Source organism: Vipera berus (genome assembly GCF_964194415.1).
Source record: "Vipera berus genome assembly, chromosome: 10".
Classification (NCBI taxonomy): domain Eukaryota; kingdom Metazoa; phylum Chordata; class Lepidosauria; order Squamata; family Viperidae; genus Vipera; species Vipera berus.
In genome coordinates, this window is record NC_138213.1 from 1,267,968 (window position 1) to 1,289,056 (window position 21,089).

Below are 21,089 nucleotides of genomic sequence, written 5' to 3' on the forward strand. Positions count from 1 at the left end.
CAAATGGGCTCGAAAATCTGGAGAGAAATTCCGCACAATTTCTGCTCCCCGTGGAAAAGCTTCAATGCAATCGGGAGTATACTCTTTTTTTCCCCACCCATGGCAGCGTTTCCCCCATTTTTGGCCCAGAAGAACATCTGGACCGTCCACATGCTTCTGTTGCTGTCAAAGGGCTACCAGAGTGGGGGATGTTTGTACAACTTGTACACAGCAGTGAGGTCAGCCTGGCAGAGTAGGGAAGCAACAGGTATATTTATAGCCTTCCCAGTGGCCGGAGAGCATAAATAGGACTCAAGAGATGCCTCAAGAAAGCTGCATTGTAAACTACACACTATTTTGAGCTGCAAAACTTCTAAAAGTGGCTCTTCCACCTGTCGTGGGGAGGGCTGGAGCAGGAAAGTATGTTGCTGCTTCTAAAATAAGCCAAATGTTTTTCCTTCTTACTTGCAGCAGATGGAAAGTGCTGATAAATATAGCAGCAGGGCAAAGGTGGGGGCTTGAGACCCCCACCTGCCGATCTGCCAGCAGAGAAGGGAATGTGAGGATCAGATGAATGAGTCCGTTTTTCCATCCTGCTTAGGCGGCCTGAAGCTGGGAATCACCGAAGTCTCCATCTGGGCTCTTGCTTTGCTTCCTTCTTGGTCCACCAGAGCTGGCAGAGAAGAAAACGGGCTGACTCCCTCTTCTCAGATCAAGCAATCGCAGTAAAAAAAAAGCTTGTTTGCATTTGGAGTGATTTCTGCTCAGCTCTCTCCCCAAAGTCTGCCTTACTGGGGCAAAGATAGCTGGGATTGTAGAAAGTCCTGCGTTCAAACTCCAACTCTGCACAGCTACTAGGGCTCATCTACTTAAATAATGTTTATAGCTTAGGGTTGAAATGAGGGGGCCTGGGTGCTCTGGGAGCTTGGTGGTTTTCTTGCAGACCCAAACTAGCAGCTTCGTTCACATTCTGTAGTGTAACATGTGAAGTTTATTACATTGTTGAGTGGTTTTATTTTGATCAGGGTTGGTCTGATGTATAAATTCTCTCTTTTCGGTTGGACTATAATTCAGTGTATAGAGATTCAGTGACCGCATGCCATCAAGTCATTCTCAGTTCTCAGTGGATGCGTAGATAGATTTTCTGCATGAGGATTTGTTCCCAATCTGGTTCTTTGGGTCTTCCAATAATAGTTTATAGTATAAACAGTACTTATGGTAAGTATGCTGTACAAACCAATTGTTGGTTGATGAAGACATAGATACAATCCCATTTCAATTCCCAATTATAGGATAAAACAATGTAAGATTGCTTTCTGAAGCCCGAGGTCCATGGTGGCAAACTTATGGCACGCATGCCACAGGTGGCATGCAGAGCCCTCTCTGTTGGCATGCGTGTCGTCACCCCAATCTTATGCCTTCATCTGGGTTTTATAAAACCTTTGTGCTTTAGGCCTCCACCAGTGTGTGCAAAAATAAATAAATAAATAAAATGGTGATGTCCATTTTGCTCTATGAGTTCACGGTGACCTAACCCTAACCCTAAGTGGAATTTTCCTCCAATGGGATTTTCCCATGTATTTTACCAGGAAACAGGGCAGCCTAGAAAGGTAAGTGCCCTCCTAAGTCCATTTTCCTGTATGAGTTCATGGTGATCTAACCCTAACCCTACGTGGAATTTTCCTTCATTGGGACACACCCACTTGGCACCCGGCGATACATAAGTGGGTTTTAGGTCGCAGTTTGGGCACTCAGTCTCTTAAAGGTTTGCCACAATTGCCCTAGGTTTTTTAAAAATAGGTTTCTCACCCAAGAAAAGGTATTTCTGCATTACAGGAGTGGATTTTATGGTTAGGAATTGGATACAAACTGTCTTTCAGGGAGGAAGGGATAATGATGTAAACATTATTTTATTTTTTTATTTATTCAATTTCTATAGCCGTCCAACTCAAGGGACTTTTATTGTGTTTTGGTGTAAATGGACTGTCTTGGCCACATCAATACAGAACTTGAGTCCTTTTGAAAATTATTCTTCTCTAAAATCTTCCTGCTGTTCCCAACGAGGCTGTTTGATGGGAAAACGGAGGATCTGCACCCTGGGACAAGATAACAAGGCAGGCCGTGATATTATTGGGGAGTGGGGAACATGTCCCCATCTAAGAAAAGTGCAATGACCTTAATTTACAGGGATCTGGGTGAGGACCAAGGTACATCGAGTGTAGCTTTGAAACATTGGCTATGGGTGCCCAGATCTTTCCAGCTCAAGTTTCTTTTTCCCATGACAAGTGGAAAAGCAGCCCTCCCTCTCAAATGCCAGCCCCCAGAAATAGCCCTGCCCGCCTCTGGCTGAGGAAGTCGCTCCGGCCCCGGGGCCAAGCAGAGCAGAAATAGTCCGGCTCTTTCTATCTATAGCCGGCCGGGCGCCCCGCGTGGAGCCGAGCCCCGACCCGCCCGGCTGATGCTCGCGCCGGGGACGCCGAGCAGGTGGCAAGAGCGCGGGGGGGGGGCTGCCTCTGCTGCCGGGCTCCTGCTCCTCAACGGGGGGCTCCGCAGGTGGGCGGCTCGCGTGGGCGGGCCGGGACCCGGGATGCCCCACGCGGACCCCCTCGCGGGGGAGGAGGGAGGTCAGGGCACGGCTGCGTTGCCCGCTGGTCCCCGCGGGAAACGCTGCTCAGGGTCCCCTCTGGAAGAGCCCCGCGGGAGGAGGGCTCGCAAGGGCGGAATGTCCACGTGGAGATTCTTCGGCATCGGCTCCCGGTTGTCCGAAAGGGGCTTCTTCCAAAAGGCGACTGGACTTCCTTGGTTCTTCCCCCCTGGAAACGCTGCTCACCCAAGAGGGCTGCGAGAACCGAAGAAGCTTCTTGGGTGAGGAGCAAAACGTTTTCAAGGAAAAAGCAAGAAAGTCCAACTGCCTTTGGGGGGAAAAGCACCTGTGGGACAAAACGCGGAAAGAGGGCAAAGCCCCAAAGGTGCAGTTGGACTTCCTGAAGACGTTTCGCTTCTCACCCAGGGAGCTTCTCCAGCGCTGACTGGACGGCGGGGAAGGGAAGAAGCGGGACGGAAAAACCAAGGAAGCCCACCTGCCTTTCGGGGAAGGCACCCTCGGCGCAGCCGGGACCCGGGCGATCCCCGCAGGCGAGGCAGGCGAAGGCAGCGGGGACCGGGCGACGGGGTCCACCGGCCAAGGCGCTTCCGGCCGCCTTCGGAGCGCTGCCTCGGGCTGGGGGTTCGGCGGCCCCCCGCAGCCCCCGCATCGCCCGGCAAGCTCCCCGCCCCGCTGCGCGTCTCCGCCAGCCGCACGCCGGAGGAGCGCCTGGCCCGCCCGGGGAGGGCGCAACGGAGCATGCGCGCGCGGGGATCCTGCCTCCAGGGCCCCGGTGCCGCGCGGGAAGCCGCCCGAGTGGGAAACCCGTCCGGCTCCGAGGCAGCCGCGAAGGTTCCGGCTGCGATGAGGCGAGCCGGCGGCCCCATCGCCCGACGCGCTCCGATTGGCTGAGAGCGGCGGCCGGAGGGGGCGGGGAGCGCGCCGATTGGGCGACGGGGCCCCGGCCTGAGCGGCCTGAGCCAATGGCGGGCGAGGGGCGTGTCGCTCGCTTCGAGGGAGGCACGTGCGGGGGAGGGGGCGGGGGCGGGGGCAGGGGCGGACGCCGCTCCCAGTAAAGCGGGACTGGGCGGACTGGGAGGGCTGGGCAGGCCGGGCTGGGGTCCTGCTGAGGAGCGGAGCGGCGGCCGCGGCAACCAGCGGGGCTCCGTTGCAGGCGCCGCACCATGAGTCCGCCCGTGGCCGGAGAGAAGCGCCCGGCTCTGGTTACCTGCACGGCGCCGGTCAACATCGCGGTGATCAAGTACTGTGAGTAGCGCGGTGGAGCCCGCGAAGGCTCCGTATAAGGTTTTGCAGGAGGGCTGGTCGCGATCAAGGGGGCTGGGATGGGAGACCACCAGGTGTAGGTGAGACCAGGAGGTGGAAACGCAGCCTGGAAGGGCGGGGGGGGGTGTCCAGGGCTCCCCAAGAGGCTTTTGCTGTTCGTATTGATGAAGTCTCCTTGCGGGAAAGGAGGGGGGATGGGAAAACCAAGGAGGAGAGAATCCAGGGCCAGGAAGAGCAAGGAGAGAGAATGGATGATGTGACAATTTTGTTTCCCCAAAATAAAACGAGCCTCCTTGAAGAAGCTTAAAGGGTGCGATTGCTTTTACAAACAAAGGCGCCAAATAAAAATTGGGAGAAACTGGTATTTGGGGCTGTAATCTTCTATACCTTTCTAAGAATAATTGGCTAGAGGGAGATGGATGCCCAGTTTAAATGAACCAGGTTGAAGTTCTCTGCTTTTTTATTTAGCAGCAGATCCACTGAGTATTTGTATGTTGAAAGTACCTGTAAACTAAGAAGCAATATGTGGAACATTGAGTTTTCCACGGTAAACCCAGCTACCCACTCTGGCAACCATATCGACAAATCAGGAGAAGGAGGAAGATCCTCCACAAATAAATATAGGTTTGTCTGAAAGCTGTAATTAAAATCCAGCCTGCTGGCAGCCGAGAAAACAGGTTGGGGCAGCTCTATCCATCCCCCGATTTATGAGGTTCTCCAGCCTCGGCAGATTCAGTGACCTGCCCTGCAGTGCTCAGTTTATCATCCCCAGTTGAAGCCATGTCCTTCTTTCGTCATCCAGGGGGGAAACGTGATGAAAAGCTGATCCTGCCTATTAATTCGTCCCTCAGCGTCACCCTGCACCAAGATCAGGTTGGTCCTGGACTGTCACAAGTGACCTGTTTAGTTTGGGGTGAGCGACTTCTGCCTGCAGCCTGAAGGTGGGAGAAGGAAGCTCTGTGGCTTTAGGACAATTTCAAACCTCCTTAAAAGCTGCAGTTGTAACTGAAAATATTGTTAGGACTGCTTCTGCTATTTGTTCCTAGTTCATTTCTGTGCTTTGGCTGTCATATTGTGATTGCCGCTTGGATTAATGTTTGCAAGCAAGTGATATATCCCCTCACTAATGTGCAATCAGAAGAGATCCAGTGGCTTAACGGGATAGATAATCCAGTGAGAGCTCCAGGATGCTTAGTAGGCTTACTCACAGTTGTGACCCACCTGCCTTCTGTTGCTTTGTCCCAGCTGAAAACGACCACCACAGCCGCCTTCAGCCGGGACTTTGTGGAGGACCGCCTCTGGCTGAATGGGGAACCGGCAGATATCGGGCACCCCCGTCTCCAGTCTTGCCTGCGGGAAAGTAAGCGCAGGGTCGCCCAGCCTGGGTTCTGGCAGGGGCAACCGAGGCATTTGATGCTCTGTTGCTAAAAGAGGGAAGAACTTTCTCTGTGGAGTTCAGGGGCCTCTTTTGGCTTATCTGCTATGCTTAAAACGTTTCCAAGCCATTCTGCATTTCAATGGGGAGGAGGGGTGGAAAGAGAAGTCTGTACAGCCAAAGAATTCACGACGGTTCTGATGCTTTGTTTTGAAGGACTGAACTCAGGTGAGCAGCGCAGGTTTCTTTTACCTCTGAGGGCTTTCAGTGAACATGGAAACTGATTTCAGCCCCAGGATGGATGGCCGGGTAGCCTGGAGCCGCCTTGCTTTAGGTAGCAGAAAGTGACGCTGTATAATTGGAGGTTTTTGTTATGGATAATATTCTTTTACTCTTGTCTATAGTAACATAACTTTCTTCTAGTCTTTGACCAATTCAGACCCCTCTCCATAGAAAAGGGAGATATGCAGGAGAATAGTTGCTAGGGGAGACACAGCATGGAGGAAATGTTTGACCACGGTTGTGAGACATCCCCCAGCCAATAATAGGCTTCACCCAGACCCAAAACGGAGCTGTCCATTTCTGCCTCTTTCCTGGGACCTTCTGCTCTTCTCTCTGTCTCTTTCTCAGTCCGTCGTCTGGCTAGGAAGCGCCATGGCGAGAGCAGCGGGGGTGACGAGGGGGACCCCCTTCCCCTGAGCTGCAAAGTCCACATAGCCTCGGAGAACAATTTTCCCACTGCGGCGGGCTTGGCCTCTTCTGCTGCTGGCTATGCTTGCCTGGGTAAGTGAAGCTGGTCCGAGTGGGGCCCTGCAGATCCATTTCTCAGGGGCTGCCATGGCCAGTTCCGGGATGAGGATTATCTAACCTGGGCTGGACTGCAACTCCCATATGCCACAGCCAGTCTGCCCAGGACAAGAACTTGGGGAGTTTCTGCCCCAAACGTCCTAAGGGTGCGGCCACGGGGAAATTCTGCTGTGGAACTGGCTGCCCTCTCGCTTCCCTTCCAGTTTACACTCTGGCCCGGCTCTACGGTGTGGAGGGGGACCTGTCCGAAATTGCTCGCCAGGGCTCTGGGAGCGCCTGCCGAAGTATGTTTGGGGGCTTCGTGCAGTGGGTGATGGGGGACGATGCCGATGGCAAAGACAGTGTGGCCCAACAGGTGGCGCCAGAGACGCACTGGCCGGAGCTGCGGGTCCTGATCCTGGTGGTGAGTCAGGGCTGTCTAGTAGTTGGGCTGGCCCAGTTGCCAGGAGGTGGGGGAGGCAAAAGGCCCCTTCTGGAGGACTGAGCTGTTGGTGCTTCCTGTGCCCCCCCCCCTTGCTCCTCTTCCTCCTCCATGGCAGGTGAGTGCAGAGAAGAAAGTGGTGGGCAGCACAGCCGGAATGCAGACCAGCGTGAAGACCAGCCTCTTGTTGAAGGTAGGAGATACGACTGCCCGATCACATGCCCCCACCTTCCCACATGTCCCTGTTGGCACCTTTCCCAGCTCCCTGCCCTCCTTCTGCCCCATCGGCAGCCCCGGAGACGCGCTGCGTGGGAGCCTTCTGTCCCGGTCCTCTTCTGACACCGTGCATTTTAGCACCTCAGGCAAATGGTTTCTCTCCACTGTTCAGATAAACCTAAATGGGGAAAATCAAGGAAGGCCAACCGCAGGGCCCTTGACGGGGCTCCAGGATCGGACATGCCTCACGCCCACTCCATCCAGTTGCTTCATTTGCAGCAGTTGCAACTAGCCAGCTTGAAGTGTGGCCCTTGACAAACGACCACTCGCTTAGTGATGTTCGAAGTTACAGCACTGGAAAAAATAATTTGTGACCCCACCCTTATGACCTGATAAAATTGGTGGTGAGTCACTTAACTGCCTCTATTAGCAATGGAAATTCTCATCCGAATGGTGGTCATAAGTCAAGGACTACATGGTTTGCTCAGCCCTGGAAGAGCCTGAAGGATGAAGACGCTCCATCGCTTCCCTTGGCTGAGTTTTGAGGGAATCCTGGCCTCTCCCCTTCCAAACCGGGCCCAGCGATACTCTGATCACCAGGAGACCCACTGACCCACACACACACCTTGTTCTCCTCTTCTAGCACCGGGCCGAGGCCCTGGTCCCAGAGCGCATGGTCCAGATGAGCCACCACATCCAGCAGAGGGATTTTGAGGCCTTCGGTCAGCTCACCATGAAGGACAGCAACCAGTTCCACGCCACCTGCTTGGACACCTTCCCGCCCATCTTCTACCTCAGCGACACCTCCAAGCAAGTGATCGCCCTGGTGCACCGCTTCAACGCCCACCACGGGGAGACCAAAGTACGTGGGGGGCTGCAGTGCCAGGGGTGGGGCGAGGTGACCCCTTGGGGCCGGCTGGCAATTCTCATCTTCGGCCAGCTGGTCAAAGGATCAAGTCCAATTGGATCAAATACTTGATTTGTCCAAGTGTGATTGGACACACATGGAATTGGCCTCCAGTACAGAAGCTCTCAGTGTACGTCCAAAACAGCAGACTCATCAGCCTCATCCCAATAAAAGGGGGAGTATAAAAGATTATAATAAGGATAAATAATAATACTATAGCCATACGACAGCACTGTTGAATATCTGTGTTTATTATGCATATAGGATAATAAGGATTATGGCTGGGGAAAATTATTCCATCTACATTTTATCCTTTTCCGACCTTTTCTGACAGGTGGCCTATACGTTCGATGCCGGTCCCAACGCCGTCCTTTTCCTGCTGGATGAGACGCTGGAGGAGTTTGTGGAGGTGGTGAAACGCAGTTTCCCCCCCAAGAGTAACGGAGACCAGTGAGTGAGCCCAGCTTTGCTGCTTACTTGGGACGTTAGAGCAAGCCCCAAGCGCCCACTGAAAGTAATCCCCATTTTTTTTTAAAAAAAAAAGTAGCAGAAGTGGTCTTTGCTTATAATCCCTCCTGCAAGTGCTTGTGGTTATTCCCCTGTCTGACATTTTTGCACTAAACAGTTTATTTCTTGATACTTGAAAAGATTTCTTCCTCGTGAGAGCCACCCCAAATACTCCTGGCGGAAAACTGCTCTTTGTGAAAAATATTAATTCATAGTGCTAGTGCAATATATATAATTTGTTAATTCTGTAGTCGCTCCCCCGTTAAACCAATGATCAAGTGACGTGTGCTGAAAATCATGGAGGAAACACATTTAACTCTTCAGAACTAGCCAGAGGCAGCTTGTGAGGACGGATTCTGTTAGGAAATAGATGTTGAGGAATTTGGCTTCTTTGAAGTCATTCGTAAATATCAAAATGCTTCTTTTCTTTAGCAAAATGTTCCTCAGGTTTTGCTTCCTTGGTTTTGCCTCCTTCGGCCCCATCTCTTTAATCATTTATTTATTAGTAGATTTACATGCTTCCCATCTCGCTGTCCCAAGGATTTTTTTTCTTCATCCTCTCCTCTTAGGTTTCTGAAAGGTCTCCCCGTGAAGGCGGCAAGTCCCTCGGAGGAGCTGCTGGCCGAGGTGGTTCGGGATCCCATCCCAGGAGCTGTCCGGTACCTGCTGATCACCAAGGTAGGGGCCTTACTTGGTGGCTGCCAAGGGGCATCAAACACGAGGGCACCCTCTCTGCCAGCTCTCCCTGAAGGTCTGCCAGGTGTTGGGGGAAGAAGCAGGCAGGGGAGGGGGGGCTTCCTTTCCCAGCCTGACAGATTTCCATTTTATTGGTTCTTTATTGAGCCTTGGGGTGAGATTTGAGGGATCCTTGTGCCCTTGTTTTCTTGCAGACTTTTCATTACCAAACTAGGTAACGTCATCAGTGCTGTAACTAGTGGAGTCAGTACTCCGTATAGCTCTGATGAGGTTACCTAGTTTGGGTCATGCAAAGTCTCCAAGGAAACCACCAAGCTCAGAGACCACCAAGGACCCCCTCATTTCGACCTTGAGCTACAAATATTCTCCTTTGTTGGGATGTGGTTTCTCCGGAGGCATCATTTTAAGTGATTTTAACTTCCTTCTGGGAAAGAAACGAGAGAGAAGCCATTTTCCCTCCAAATGCTGGTGTTGACTTTTCATCCAGAGGAACATTCCCTTTTCTTGCTTATATTTGCCTGCACCTAAAACCCTTGGAACCCATGGGCTGAAGTGTGGCATAGGTATGGGGTTAGGCTCCTGCTTTTAAAGTCTACTTCCAGGTGTTTTAACCAGGATGCCCTCAGCAATTGTCCTTGTCGGTCACCCCAACATTTGAGAGATCTTATTTTTTGACTTAATGATCAGCCCCCACCCCACAAAAAAGATCTGACCATTTAAATACAGACAGATTTAAAAATAAGGAAACCTTGAAGGTGTTTGGGTATAGATAACAGTCATTAAATATTATCAATACATCAAACAACTAAGGCTTGCGACCAAAGTCAAAAATAACAAAAAATGCTTCTTTCAACATATAAAAAACAAGAAAAAAGTTAAGGAAATGATTGGTCCATTAGTGGGGGAAAGTGGCAAGAAGGTGACAAGCAATAGGGAGAAAGCAGAACTATTTAACTCGTTTTTTGCATCTGTCTTTACACAAAGGGAAAAAAACAGTCCAGTGCCATAAAAAACAGAATAGAAACGCAAGTTAAGATAGGCAAAAAAATGGTAAGTGAACACCTGTCCAGCCTAGACGAGTTCAAATCACCAGGACCAGATGGATTACACCCCAAAGTTCTCAAGGAACTGGCAGACGTGATCTCAGAACCACTGAACTATATTTTTCAAAGATCCTGGAGCACTGGGGAACTACCAGAGGACTGGAAGAGAGCTGATGTAGTTCCCATCTTCAAAAAAGGGAAAAAAATAGATCCAGGAAACTACAGACCTATCAGCCTGACCTCAATACCTGGGAAGATTCTGGAAAAGATAATCAAACAACAAATCAGTGAACACCTTGATGCGAACAAAGTTATCACTAAAAGCCAACATGGGTTTGTCAAAAACAGATCATGCCAGACAAAACTTATTGCATTATTTGACCAAGTGACAAAATTAGTGGACCAGAGGAATGCTGTAGTTATAATTTACTTGGACTTCAGTAAGGCATTTGATAAAGTAGATCACAACCTACTACTTGATAAGATAGAAAAATGTGGGTTAGATAGCATCACCACCAGATGGATTCGTAGCTGGCTGACAGGCCGTACTCAGCGTGTGGTCCTCAATGGAACTGCATCTACATGGAAGGAAGTGTGTAGTGGGGTGCCTCAGGTCTCTGTTCTGGGCCCACTGCTCTTCAACATCTTCATCAACGATTTGGACGAGGGGATAGATGGGAAACGCATCAAATTTGCAGACGACACCAAGCTGGCAGGAATAGCCAATACTCTAGAAGATAGGCTTAAAATACAGGAGGAACTGGACAGACTCGAACACTGGGCGCTATCTAACAAAATGAAATTCAGTTGTGAAAAAAGTAAGGTTCTACATTTAGGCAGGAAAAATCAAATGCACAGGTATAGTATAGGTGGTACCTTGCTCAATAGTAGTAACTGTGAGAGGGATCTCGGAGTCCTAGTAGACAATCACTTCAATATGAGCCAGCAGTGTGCTGCAGCTGCCAAGAAAGCCAACACAGTGCTAGGCTGCATTAACAGAGGGATAGAATCAAGATCAAGTGAAGTACTAATACCACTTTACAATGCTTTGGTAAGGCCACACCTGGAATACTGCATCCAGTTTTGGTCACCACGATGTAAAAAAGATGTCGAGACTCTAGAAAGGGTACAGAGAAGAGCAACAAAGATGATTGGGGGACTGGAGGCTAAAACATATAGGGAACGGTTGCTGGAATTGGGTATGTGTAGTTTAACGAAGAGAAGAGTGAGGGGGGACACGATAGCAGTGTTCCAATATCTCAGGGGCTGCCCCAAAGAAGAGGGAGTCAAGCTATTCTCCAAAGCACCTGAAAGCAGGACAAGAAGCAACGGATGGAAACTAGTCAAGGAGAGAAGCAACCTAGAACTAAGGAGAAACTTCCTGACAGTTAGAACAACTAACCAGTGGAACAACCTGCCTCCAGAAGCTGTGAATGCTCCAACACTGGAGGTTTTTAAGAAGAGACTGGACAGCCATTTGTCTGAAATGGTATAGGGTTTCCTGCCTGAGCAGGGGGTTGGGCTAGATGACCTCCAAGGTCCCTTCCAACTTATTATTAATAAAATGCAGTTGACAGTTCCAGCATTCTTTTCCCTAGCACTTCCTCTCGCCTGCCTTGCTGTTTCACTTATCCCCCTTCTGTTTTTTTCTCTTGGTTCAGCCTGGCCCAGGACCATCAGTTGTGGATGATGGGAGCTGTCATCTCCTGGGGGAAGACGGGATGCCGCGAAGCAGCAGCTGAGCCCAGGGCAGCTCCTCTGGGGCTACCCCGGAGCCAGCCAGTTGGAGAGGCTTGGCTGACAGTTGCTTCTTGCTGGGCGCAAAAGGGATAAATTTTGAGGGTCTTTTCCTGTCCTCACCACCCGTTTCGTACTCTGCTTTTTGATTCGGCGCCTTAAGTCTTGTGGACGTCCCTGGCCCATAACTATTTATATAGATTAATAACCTTCAGTTTCTTTCATACGGTTTTATTATTAAGAGAGATTTCTAAAATAAATGAGATATTCTGCGTGGCCGTCTTCTGGAAGCTTGTCTCAGCTGTGGACGTGACAGTCTGGGTTTCTTTGCCCAGCCTTTCCTGATCGTTCTCTGGATTTACATGGTGTCTTCCTCTGTCCCCAAAAGTAAAAAAGAGCGGTAACCATTTTTAAAAGATGTTGCATAAAGCTAGCTTGCAAATGTTACTAGAGAAAAGAGAAAAGTTGTAGGATTTAGGAAAAAAAACATTGTTCAATCTCTTCAGAAAGCAACTGTTCTTTCGCTCCCTCCTCGCCCAAATCCACCTGCAAACCCCCCACCCCCCACCTGGAAAGGAAGGGGCGGAAGGAATCTGGTTGAAGAACAATCTAGGAAAAGGTGGCTGACATTGAAAAGAAGGGCTGGAGTGGAATCCTGGCAGGAGGGCACCCTAAAGTCCAGCCCTGGTATAAGACCTGTGGACCTTCAATTCCCAGAATTCCCCAGTCGTCACATGCTCAAGTCTTAAAAGCCGCCAGGGTTGGAGACCCCCGCCCTAAAGGACCCAGACCAGGTTCATCGGAGGAGGGGGAGGGGCCGGCGCCCCACTCCAGCCTTGCCCGACCCAGGGGGAAGCAGGACCCCCTTTTTTCTTGCACTCAGCTGAGCGGGGGTCCCTGGGGACCCCTTGCACGGAATCCAGGGATGCCTTAATGGCAGCAAAGCCTCTTTGCGCCTCGCTGTTTCCACGCAAGGAATCGGGGGGGGGGCCTTCCCCTGCAGATCAGCCGCGGATGCTCCGCTTTCCGGCCGCCGCTTCTTCCAGCGTTTCGCCCCAAGCCCAGCGGGGAGCAGAGGGCCGTCCGAAGGGCTTTCCCGGCGCCGGGGAGAGCCGCCCGGGCTGCCTGCGAGCAGCGGGAGGGGAAAGTCCCCGGGGCGTTGCCGGCTCGGCCGCCGGAGGAGGAGCAGGAAGGACGTAGCCGCGACCCCCCCCCGGCTGCCCCCTCCGCCCAGCCTCCCCGCCCGGCTGAGTTGCGGCGGCGGCGCGATGGGGCGCATCGAGTGGGCCATGTGGGCGAACGAGCAGGCGCTGGCCGCCGGGCTGAGTGAGTCTGGCGGGCACGGAGAGGGGCGGGCGGCGGGGGGCGCAGGCTTCCCCCCCACAGCCACGGCTGGGATCTTGGCGCTTTCTCTCGCTTCACACGCACCCCCCCCGGGCTTTCTTTGGCTACAAAGTTTCGAAACTTGGCTACCAAGTGTCCAAAAGCCCCCCCCCCCGCCACGGCCAACCTCCGCTTTCCCGAGGGGTAAACGTTGGGGGGATTTAGACCAGGAACGTGAATGGAAAAGGGGCTGGGAAGGGTCCCCCCGTCTGCCTCCAGGCCTTGGGCTGTCGTTCCCATCATCCCTGACCCTCAGCCGTGGCAGATGGGAATCGGAGTCCAGCCACAGTTGGATGGACACAGGATCGACCGAAATGAGGGTCCCGGTGGCTTTGCTTATTAAAGACGCAACCGTCTCTCTCCCTCTTCCCCCCTCTGTGTGTGTGGGGGGGGGAGGTGGAGGGAGGGGGGCAGGTGCGGCCACAATTTTCTTCCCTGCGAGCAGCGTGGGATGTTGGCTTTTCTCGGCGGTCGCCCTTGACCCCCGCGCCTTCACCCCATCTTTCCCCCTTCTTGTAACGGGGGAGGGAAGAGGGGCCATCGAGCACTTGGCCCTGCCCTGCAGAGAGAGAGAGAGACTGCTTGCGCTTGCAGGAGGGCAGGAGGAAGTTGAAGCAGTGACAATAAGGGGAACGGCGTTTGGAAGGAGAAAACGGCCGTTGCTGGGGCCAGATCTCCACGTCCTTCCTGGCCCTTTTGATCTTCTGGGCAGTGGCCTCTGGGGGACCGAGATGGAAAAGAGGGACATAAAACTTTTTTTTTAAAATCCAAAAAGAATGATCCTGCCCTGCCCACTTTCCCTCACAGCTCAGCTTCACAGGTTACCATCAGCAAGTTGCTGGCTGATTCAACAGGCGGGTAACTCGCCCAAGTGAGCCAAGGGGCACGCGGTTAGCCAGCCGTTCCCTTGTTAATGCAACCGATGAAATATTGGGTCAGAATCCACCGAATATTCCCCCCAAATTTCATAAGGACAGCGGTAGTCCCAAAGACACTCTTTTGAAGGAACATTCCTTGAAAATTTAAAAATCGTTCTGTCCACTGTGGGGTTTCTGGTCCAGCCCGAGTGATGAAGTGGGCACTCTTGTTGACCCCCATTGGCCCAGGCGAGTGGACGGGAGCTCACGCCAAACACCGGCCACGAGAACCGCCTGTGCACATGAGGAAGCAGAGTGGGGCTGCTCACGGGGGCGGCAGCTTTCACTTCTCCCTTTTGAGTTCTTCCTCCTTGAAACGGGGTGGGGTGCAAGCGAAGCAGCTGCCTGCAGTTCTGTGCCTGCACTGAATCCTAAAACCACAGGAAAAAGGGCGGAACCCCCCCCCCCAGTCCAGTCCAGGATCCTGATGCTTCCAGGAGTTTGAACCCCTCAGGAAGGCACATCGCACGCTTCCAAGCCTACAACCGAAAGTTGCAGCACAGAGTATCTGCGTCGCCCTTTGCCAAGATACTCTGCTCTGTTTTATCCCTCTTCCCACCCTCTGTCCTTTGGCACCATGGGAGAGTGGGCACTTGGCTCTTTGGAGGAGGAGGATGGGGGCTGGAGCCCCACCCACTGAGAAAGGGCTGCTCTGCTTGCATGTTGGACCTGCCGGAGCCTATCGGGAATCCAGATGCTTCTGGATGGCGTAGAAGGTGTGAGAATTTTGCCCCTGCGTGTTATTGTTGCCCAGCAGCTGCCCTTCGCAGCAACCTGCCTCTTCTGGCAAGGAATTCCCTAAAGGAATTCTGGGAAAAAGTGGGAACTTCTCTTTGTGCAGCTTCAGGTTGCAAATCTGTGCTGTGCTCAGCAGGCGACAGGCAGTCCCCAGCTCACAACAGTTTGTTTAGTGAGAGCACTGGGAAAAATGACCTACGACCGTTGCAGCCTCCCTGGTGATCAAAATTCAGATGCTGGGCAGCCGACTCACATTTATGATGGTCGCAGCGTTCTGGGGTCATGTGATCCCCTTTTGCGACCTCCTGACAAGCAAAGCCCGTGGGGAGGCCAGATTCATGTAACTGTTTTACTGACTTAACAACTGCAGTGATTCACTTAACAATTGTTGCAAGAAAGATCATGAAGTGAGGCAAAACTCATCACTGTCTCACTTAGCAACAGAAATTTTGGGCTCATTGTGGTTGTAAGTTAAGCACTGCATGTACATTTACACACAAGATGATTAAAAGCATGGTTAAACGTGTTTATCCACAATGTTCCTCTTCAGTTGCCAACAAAGTTCTGCCATTTCACACGGGCTCCGGAGTTGACGCAAGTTCCCAGTTTGCTTAATTTTGGATCTGAAAAGTGCATTGTGGATAGAAAACAAATAATCACAAACAAAATGATTTCCCTTTCTCTCTCTTTCTCTTTTAGTCTTAGTGACCGGTGGTATCGTGGCTGTTTCAGGCCAATTCAAAAGGTGGGAGATTGCAGTTTATGCAATGTATCCTTTTGTGAAGATACGTTAGTTGTATAAATTCTATTCCGCTGTAGCCTTCTAGGACAAATAACACCTGGAATGCTTGTATCTATTTTAAAATGATATCCATATTAAAAGGAGTCTGAACGTTAAGTTCTGCCTTAGTCATGGAAGCTGGTTGGGTGACTTTGGTCCAGTCTGTTTCTCTCAGCTAAGCCTACCTCGCAGGGTTGTTCTTGTGGGGAAAATAGGAGGAGAAAGTTATGTTGGATATGTTTGCTGCCTTGAGTTATTTGAAAAATAAGGCGGGATACAAATAAATATTCAACATGGGGACTCAGTGATGATTGGGTTCCAAGGCAGAAAGTAGAAAAATTAGGGAAGCTTAGACGGCTTTGCTTCTTGCAGCGTCTGATTGCAAAATTTGGAATGTTTGTGGTTGAAGAATTTGGAAATGTTGTGGCTGTGAGTAGGATGGAAGAGTGAAGGTCAGGTCCTGTTTGCCAAACAGGGTCCAGGAAGTTGCATTTTGTCTGCTCTCCGGGGTTTTCTGCAAAGGTTCATGGAGGAAGAAGAGTGGTAAAGGCGAGGCCAGCACAGCAGCACAGGCAGATCACGAGGGAGGGAGCCCACATTGGGTGATTTCACCCCGGGGCGAAAGCCAGGGTTTGTGAAAGAACACACAAGAATCTGGGCATGACCGACAGGGCTGAATTCACCCAATTTTACCCAGTCTGGAGCCATTGTGGATTTTTAGACTGGCAAATACAGCATTGATGATCAGCCACAGTCTTTGGGAATATCTTTGCAATGATTACTTCTCTCGGGTTCCAAAAGAAAAAAATAATAATCAAAGGATGCTTTTTCCCGCATATGCTGGTAGAAGGACGGTCTCTTTGGCCCCCAACAAAGAGCACCAAAAATTGTGCCAGGATTTAGGTCCCAGCTGTCTGTACCGCTCAGCCAACCCCCCCAGCGAGCCTTGTTAGAGGGCCCACCTTTCTCCCTTTCCATCTCCTTTCCCCCCACCCCCCCACCCCCAGAGGTGCTCTTAATCCTGTCCTTGGATGGGGGGGGAGGGCAACAGGGCTTATTTACTTCTTATTAGTTCTTAAATTTGTTTGCTGCCCATCTTGCTTTGATGGGACTCCTCCCTCTCACCGCCTGTTTCATCTCCCTAAGATTTTTCCCTCTTCCTTGCGTTTCTCCCATGCTGGGGATGGTGTGGGCCCCGGCCGGTGGCAAATGTGCTCTCACTGTTGTACCACCCCAGGGCCTGACCTTTCTTAAATTGCGCGTCTCTGCCTGGTCTCTGCCCCTCCTGCCTAAAACTGGCTGCCTGGGGTTGTTTCTTGTAGTCCTGAACTCTTTCTTTGTCTCTGCTTGTCTCTCTTCGCTGTCTTGGAGAAGCCTTAAAAATAATCCTTATTTTTGTCCTTAACCCTTTTGTCTAAAGAGTGGCAGGAGTGTTTGTTTGCTTTTTGGAGTATCCCCGAGGAAAAAGGAAAAAGGGATCTACTCTAGAGAGATGGTGAGTGTTGAGTTTCTTGACTTTGTGAGGGGGAGCCTGGATTGGAGACCTGGTGCTGGGCGAAGAACTCAGCCTGCTGGGAAAAACAGCTTTCCCTAAAACGAAGACAAGCCTCTACGTGGTCTTCGTGCCATAAAAATGTTGCATCAGGGATTGGACGGAGAGATGTGATTATTCTCTGCGCCTCCCTGTTGCTAGCACTTAGAGGGTAAACTATGTAAATGGAGGATGGCCAGATCGATCTGGATCTTTTTGAAAGGAGGAGTTGGGGGAATCTACAAGGTGAGATTAGTTGGCATTTTGCATAGCCTATGGCAAGACAAGAAGCAACGGGTGGAAACTAATCAAGGAGAGAAGCGATCTGGAATTAAGAAGAAACTTCCTGACAGCGAGAACAATCAACCGGTGGAACAGAAATTGCCTTCAGAAATCGTAGGCACTCCATCACGGGAGGTCTTTAAGAAGAGATTGTCTGAAATGGTTGGTATAGGTCTCCTGCTTTAGCAGGGGGTTGGACTAGAAGACCTCCAAGGTCCCTTCCAACGCTGGTGTTCTGATCTTATTCTGAATCTGTGTTCAGTACCAATAAATGCATGGAAAAGGGTGTCCTTTTCTGAGTGTCACAGAACGCTTCTTCCCTTGAACTCGGCGTCTAACTCTGTGCTGTCTCTTTATTCTGATTTCCCGCAGCGGCCAGAAGTATTTCACAGCTGCTGTGAAGACCTGTGGACCTCTAACTAGGAATTATTATGTCCGGGCCATTCTCCACGCATGGTAATTCGCATCATGACCACTTTCAGACTCAGGCACATCCACAAACCCTGGGCAGGATTTTCAGCAGCCGCTTCTCCTGCTCAGGGTTGGAGGCTGCGGAGGAGGAGAAGGGGAAGGAGGGCAAAGATATTCACAGATGGTCCTCGGCTCACGGCTGGTGGTTTAGCAACAATGTGAAGTTACAACGGACCCCCTCAAAAGCTTTTTATGACCCGGTTTTGAAGATATGACGTCTGCCTCTCCCCATGGTCATGTGACCACTTTTAAAGCCACCTGTATGGCCATTTGCTGTATCCCAGTGTCACTTGACTGGGATTTATGACATTTTTCCAGAAACACCCCAAAATGGGTTCAGTTATTGACTGGTGCAAAAATTAGGTTGTGAAGTCGGGTGCTGGCCAAGTGTCAATTGGTCATTGGGAGGGAGTTTGATGATCGCTCATGGGGAGTTTTTGCGTTTCAAAGACACTTGTGGTGCAGAGAAAAATATTTCTGCATGTGTTTGGGGAGAAGAGGAGGGGAGAAAGGTAAACCACAAGACTGCATTATTTTAAAAAATGTAGACTCCTCACTTATCACGAACCAGGAGAGGTTACAGGGGCTCTGATTGTCGGCTGCAAGCAAACTCCATAGTTTAGACATGCCCTCACCAAATTGCAGATTTATCTGTCCTGCATCGCTCAGTTCTTGAAAAGAAAACCACATTTATGTCCATGGATGCCAATCAATGCCAAATAGGAGCTGTGGCTTTAGAGGACCATATTTCTCAACACTACATGCCGTGGATCTGATGCCCGGCTTGAGGAAGCTGATTTGATAGCTTTGGTCACTTAAGGTTTTCTGGAGAGCCAAACTCAAACTTGTTAAATTATATAGTTTTCACAATCACAGGGGCTACAAGCCTAGCTAACTTTTTTCTCTTTTAAACCTTTGCTCTGGCAGCCTAGCCATTCCTGCAGGATATTTGCTGGCCACCATCCTTGGCACCGTTTGCCTGGCCATAGCAAGTGGGATCTACTTATTGGTAAGTGGCGGGCAGACTAGCACAAAAATGAGGGTTATAATTCTGATTCTCCTACTTAGTTTTCTCCTCCCCTCCTTTTGAAAGAGCCAAGAGCATTTTTTAATAGAGGATTTTGGACACACAGAGAGATAAAATATATAATTCTGTGAAGTCACCTGTAATAGACCCATCGTCCGCTTGTAGAGAAAATTATTCTAAAAGACACCACTCCTCTATTGCTCATTAATTAGCCACTTAAAATGTAGTGCGTTGTTCATGAGTTGTCAGTTTATCTATTTAATTTAGCCAAAATTTAAGGTAATCCTTCCTGGTGGCAAAGGGACTTTACCTGTGCAAGGTAGGGAAAAGCCTTTGACAACCCTCTTGCACCCTCTGCTGGCTGCAACGGATAGGACTTTTTTTGAAGACAATTTTTTTTATTTATTTTTTTTTATTTTAATTCCATTTATATCCCGCCCTTCTCCGAAGACTCAGGGCAGCTTACAAGCTTAGCAGTAGCCTTCATTCTATGTATATGCCTGCTTATTAGGGCTTTCACACACACCCCAAGCGGCATTATTACAAAGTCAGCTTATTGCCCCCAACAATCTGGGTCCTCATTTTACCTACCTCGGAAGGATGGAAGGCTGAGTCAACCTTGAGCCTGGTGGGATGCGAACCTGCACTAATTGCAGGCAGCTGGTGTTACTTAAGGAGGCATTAGCCCACTGCTCCACCAAGGCTGTGGTTGCGAATGTGTTTTTGGTTTCACACAGGTCCTAAGAAACGGGTATCTGTATCTTTGGGTCTAAAGTGATATTTGTCAAATTAAGATTTAGTTGGCTGCATTTCCAAACTACATTGAGCCCAGTGAATAAATCAGTGAACAAAGATTAAAATCCAAAGTTTAGCCGGGGAATCCTGGGAGTTGAAGTCCACCAGTCTTAAAGTGGTGGCCATGGTTGGATGCCCCGGCTGTAGATATTTATCTCATTTGATTCATTGCACTGCATTTTCTTTTCAATTTCTTTCATATGCTTAATTTTACTTGAAATTCAGCCTTTCCTAATTTTCCTTCCTTTCCACAATAAACTCCCTCTGGTTTTTATCCCTCAGGCTGCCATTCGTGGCGAAGAGTGGCGCCCCATTGAAGCGAAGCCTCAAGAGCAACTCCAGGTGGGAGGCACCATCAAGCACCCCCCCAGCAACCCACCGCCCCGCCCCCCCGCAGAAGCCCGGAAGAAGCAAAGGGAGGGAGAGCAAACTGGCCAAGACAATCCTATTGAAGTGGTTCCTTAGGAATCTCCCCCATCAGATAGACTGCAGTTGGAGGGGGAGGCTCCACTTCTGCTTGACCAAGGCATGGGAGACGTCCTCCAGGATTGAAACCCTGGCCAGATCTTTCTCAAGCAGAAGGATGTGGCTGTACCTGAACTCCTGCAAGCCCCTGGGGGGGGGGTGTTTCTGTGTTCTTTCTCTTATCTTTCCTTCCTTCCCCCCTGCTGACCCCGACTGGATGTTTCAGACAGGCAGGGCCAGTTACTGCCAAGCCATAGCTGATGCTGATTTTAAGCCCGAAGGAAGGCAAAGTTGTCAATTAGCTTTAGATACAGTAGGTGTCTTTAGACAGACATAGACTTTTCTGAGGCTGGATTCAAATTTGAAAAGTTTTAAAGAAAAGGTTTAACATTTGAAATACTGATATAAAAAGGGATCCCAAAGCTTCCTGGAGCACATCAGACCTGGCCACACCAGTAAAGCTCTTGGCTTTATCTCCTCCCCTTAGAAGGGAACAAGTTGCTCCTATTTGGGGCAAAAGAACCGCTTCCGTCTACCCGCCCTCTGCTCCTTTGCTCTTTCCTCTTCCTTCCTCCCAATCCAACTTATTTTGCCCCCACGTCGACCCACAAGAGAGCAGGACTTTTGCACCCACCCTTCTCAGGGGTCTTGCCAGCCCCTCCCCCGACTTCTGTCCTCATTTCCCAAAGTTTTTGCCCCAAACTGCTGCAACTGGCACCCACTGCTTCCCCTCGGCTGCTGCTCCTATTCCGCGCTTCTTTCCCCCCATCTCGTTGTTTCAGCTCTGATCAAGTCTGGCTTGTCTCCTTTCCAAAGGGCGTCAAAGAGACCGTGTTTCTACAAATCATGTATACATCGTGTTTTAGTCAAATGTTCCCAGAAGCAACATTTTTTAATTGAATGAATTAATCTTACCACTTCTTCCATGTTTATTGTATTTTATCTGGCCTTCCCATGCTTTATTAAATTCCTCAATTTAACGTATGAAGTCTAATCTCCTCCCCCCGTGCTTATTTTTAACTAGTTCAATAAACAAACATCAGTTTTGAGAACGTTGTGGTGGGTTGTTTTTTTTTTTGGCTCAGTGTTTTAAATTTATCTGTTTACTATAAAATATATCTTGCTCAACCCAGCCAGACTGAA

At 50.2% G+C, this 21,089-nt stretch overlaps 2 protein-coding genes across 5 annotated transcripts; both read left to right on the top strand.

The window, feature by feature from the left end:
• The first annotated feature begins 3,617 nt into the window (after nucleotides 1–3,617).
• Nucleotides 3,618–11,832, top strand: MVD (mevalonate diphosphate decarboxylase). 3 transcript variants are annotated; one of them, XM_081336258.1, is made up of 10 exons: nucleotides 3,618–3,829; nucleotides 4,650–4,720; nucleotides 5,093–5,207; nucleotides 5,853–6,005; nucleotides 6,233–6,432; nucleotides 6,569–6,643; nucleotides 7,310–7,528; nucleotides 7,908–8,023; nucleotides 8,650–8,758; nucleotides 11,481–11,832. In XM_081336258.1, the coding sequence occupies exons 1-10, from the start codon at nucleotides 3,748–3,750 to the stop codon at nucleotides 11,559–11,561; spliced, it is 1,221 nt and encodes a 406-aa protein (XP_081192384.1). In that variant the 5' UTR covers nucleotides 3,618–3,747; the 3' UTR covers nucleotides 11,562–11,832. The 3 variants fall into 3 exon arrangements, 2 of the variants coding, with proteins under 2 accessions (XP_081192384.1, XP_081192385.1); XR_014027543.1 differs by lacking the exon at nucleotides 11,481–11,832 and having other exon boundaries at nucleotides 7,908–8,087; XM_081336259.1 differs by lacking the exon at nucleotides 5,093–5,207 and having other exon boundaries at nucleotides 4,650–4,760.
• An 842-nt stretch (nucleotides 11,833–12,674) lies between these two features.
• On the top strand, nucleotides 12,675–20,998 carry CYBA (cytochrome b-245 alpha chain). 2 transcript variants are annotated; one of them, XM_081336238.1, is made up of 6 exons: nucleotides 12,675–12,882; nucleotides 15,294–15,363; nucleotides 16,796–16,870; nucleotides 17,561–17,644; nucleotides 18,587–18,668; nucleotides 19,764–20,998. In XM_081336238.1, exons 1-6 carry the CDS (start codon nucleotides 12,825–12,827, stop codon nucleotides 19,944–19,946), a joined length of 552 nt encoding a protein of 183 aa, XP_081192364.1. In that variant the 5' UTR covers nucleotides 12,675–12,824; the 3' UTR covers nucleotides 19,947–20,998. The 2 variants fall into 2 exon arrangements, with proteins under 2 accessions (XP_081192364.1, XP_081192365.1); XM_081336239.1 differs by having other exon boundaries at nucleotides 12,810–12,882; nucleotides 15,294–15,339.
• The last annotated feature ends 91 nt before the right edge of the window (nucleotides 20,999–21,089 follow it).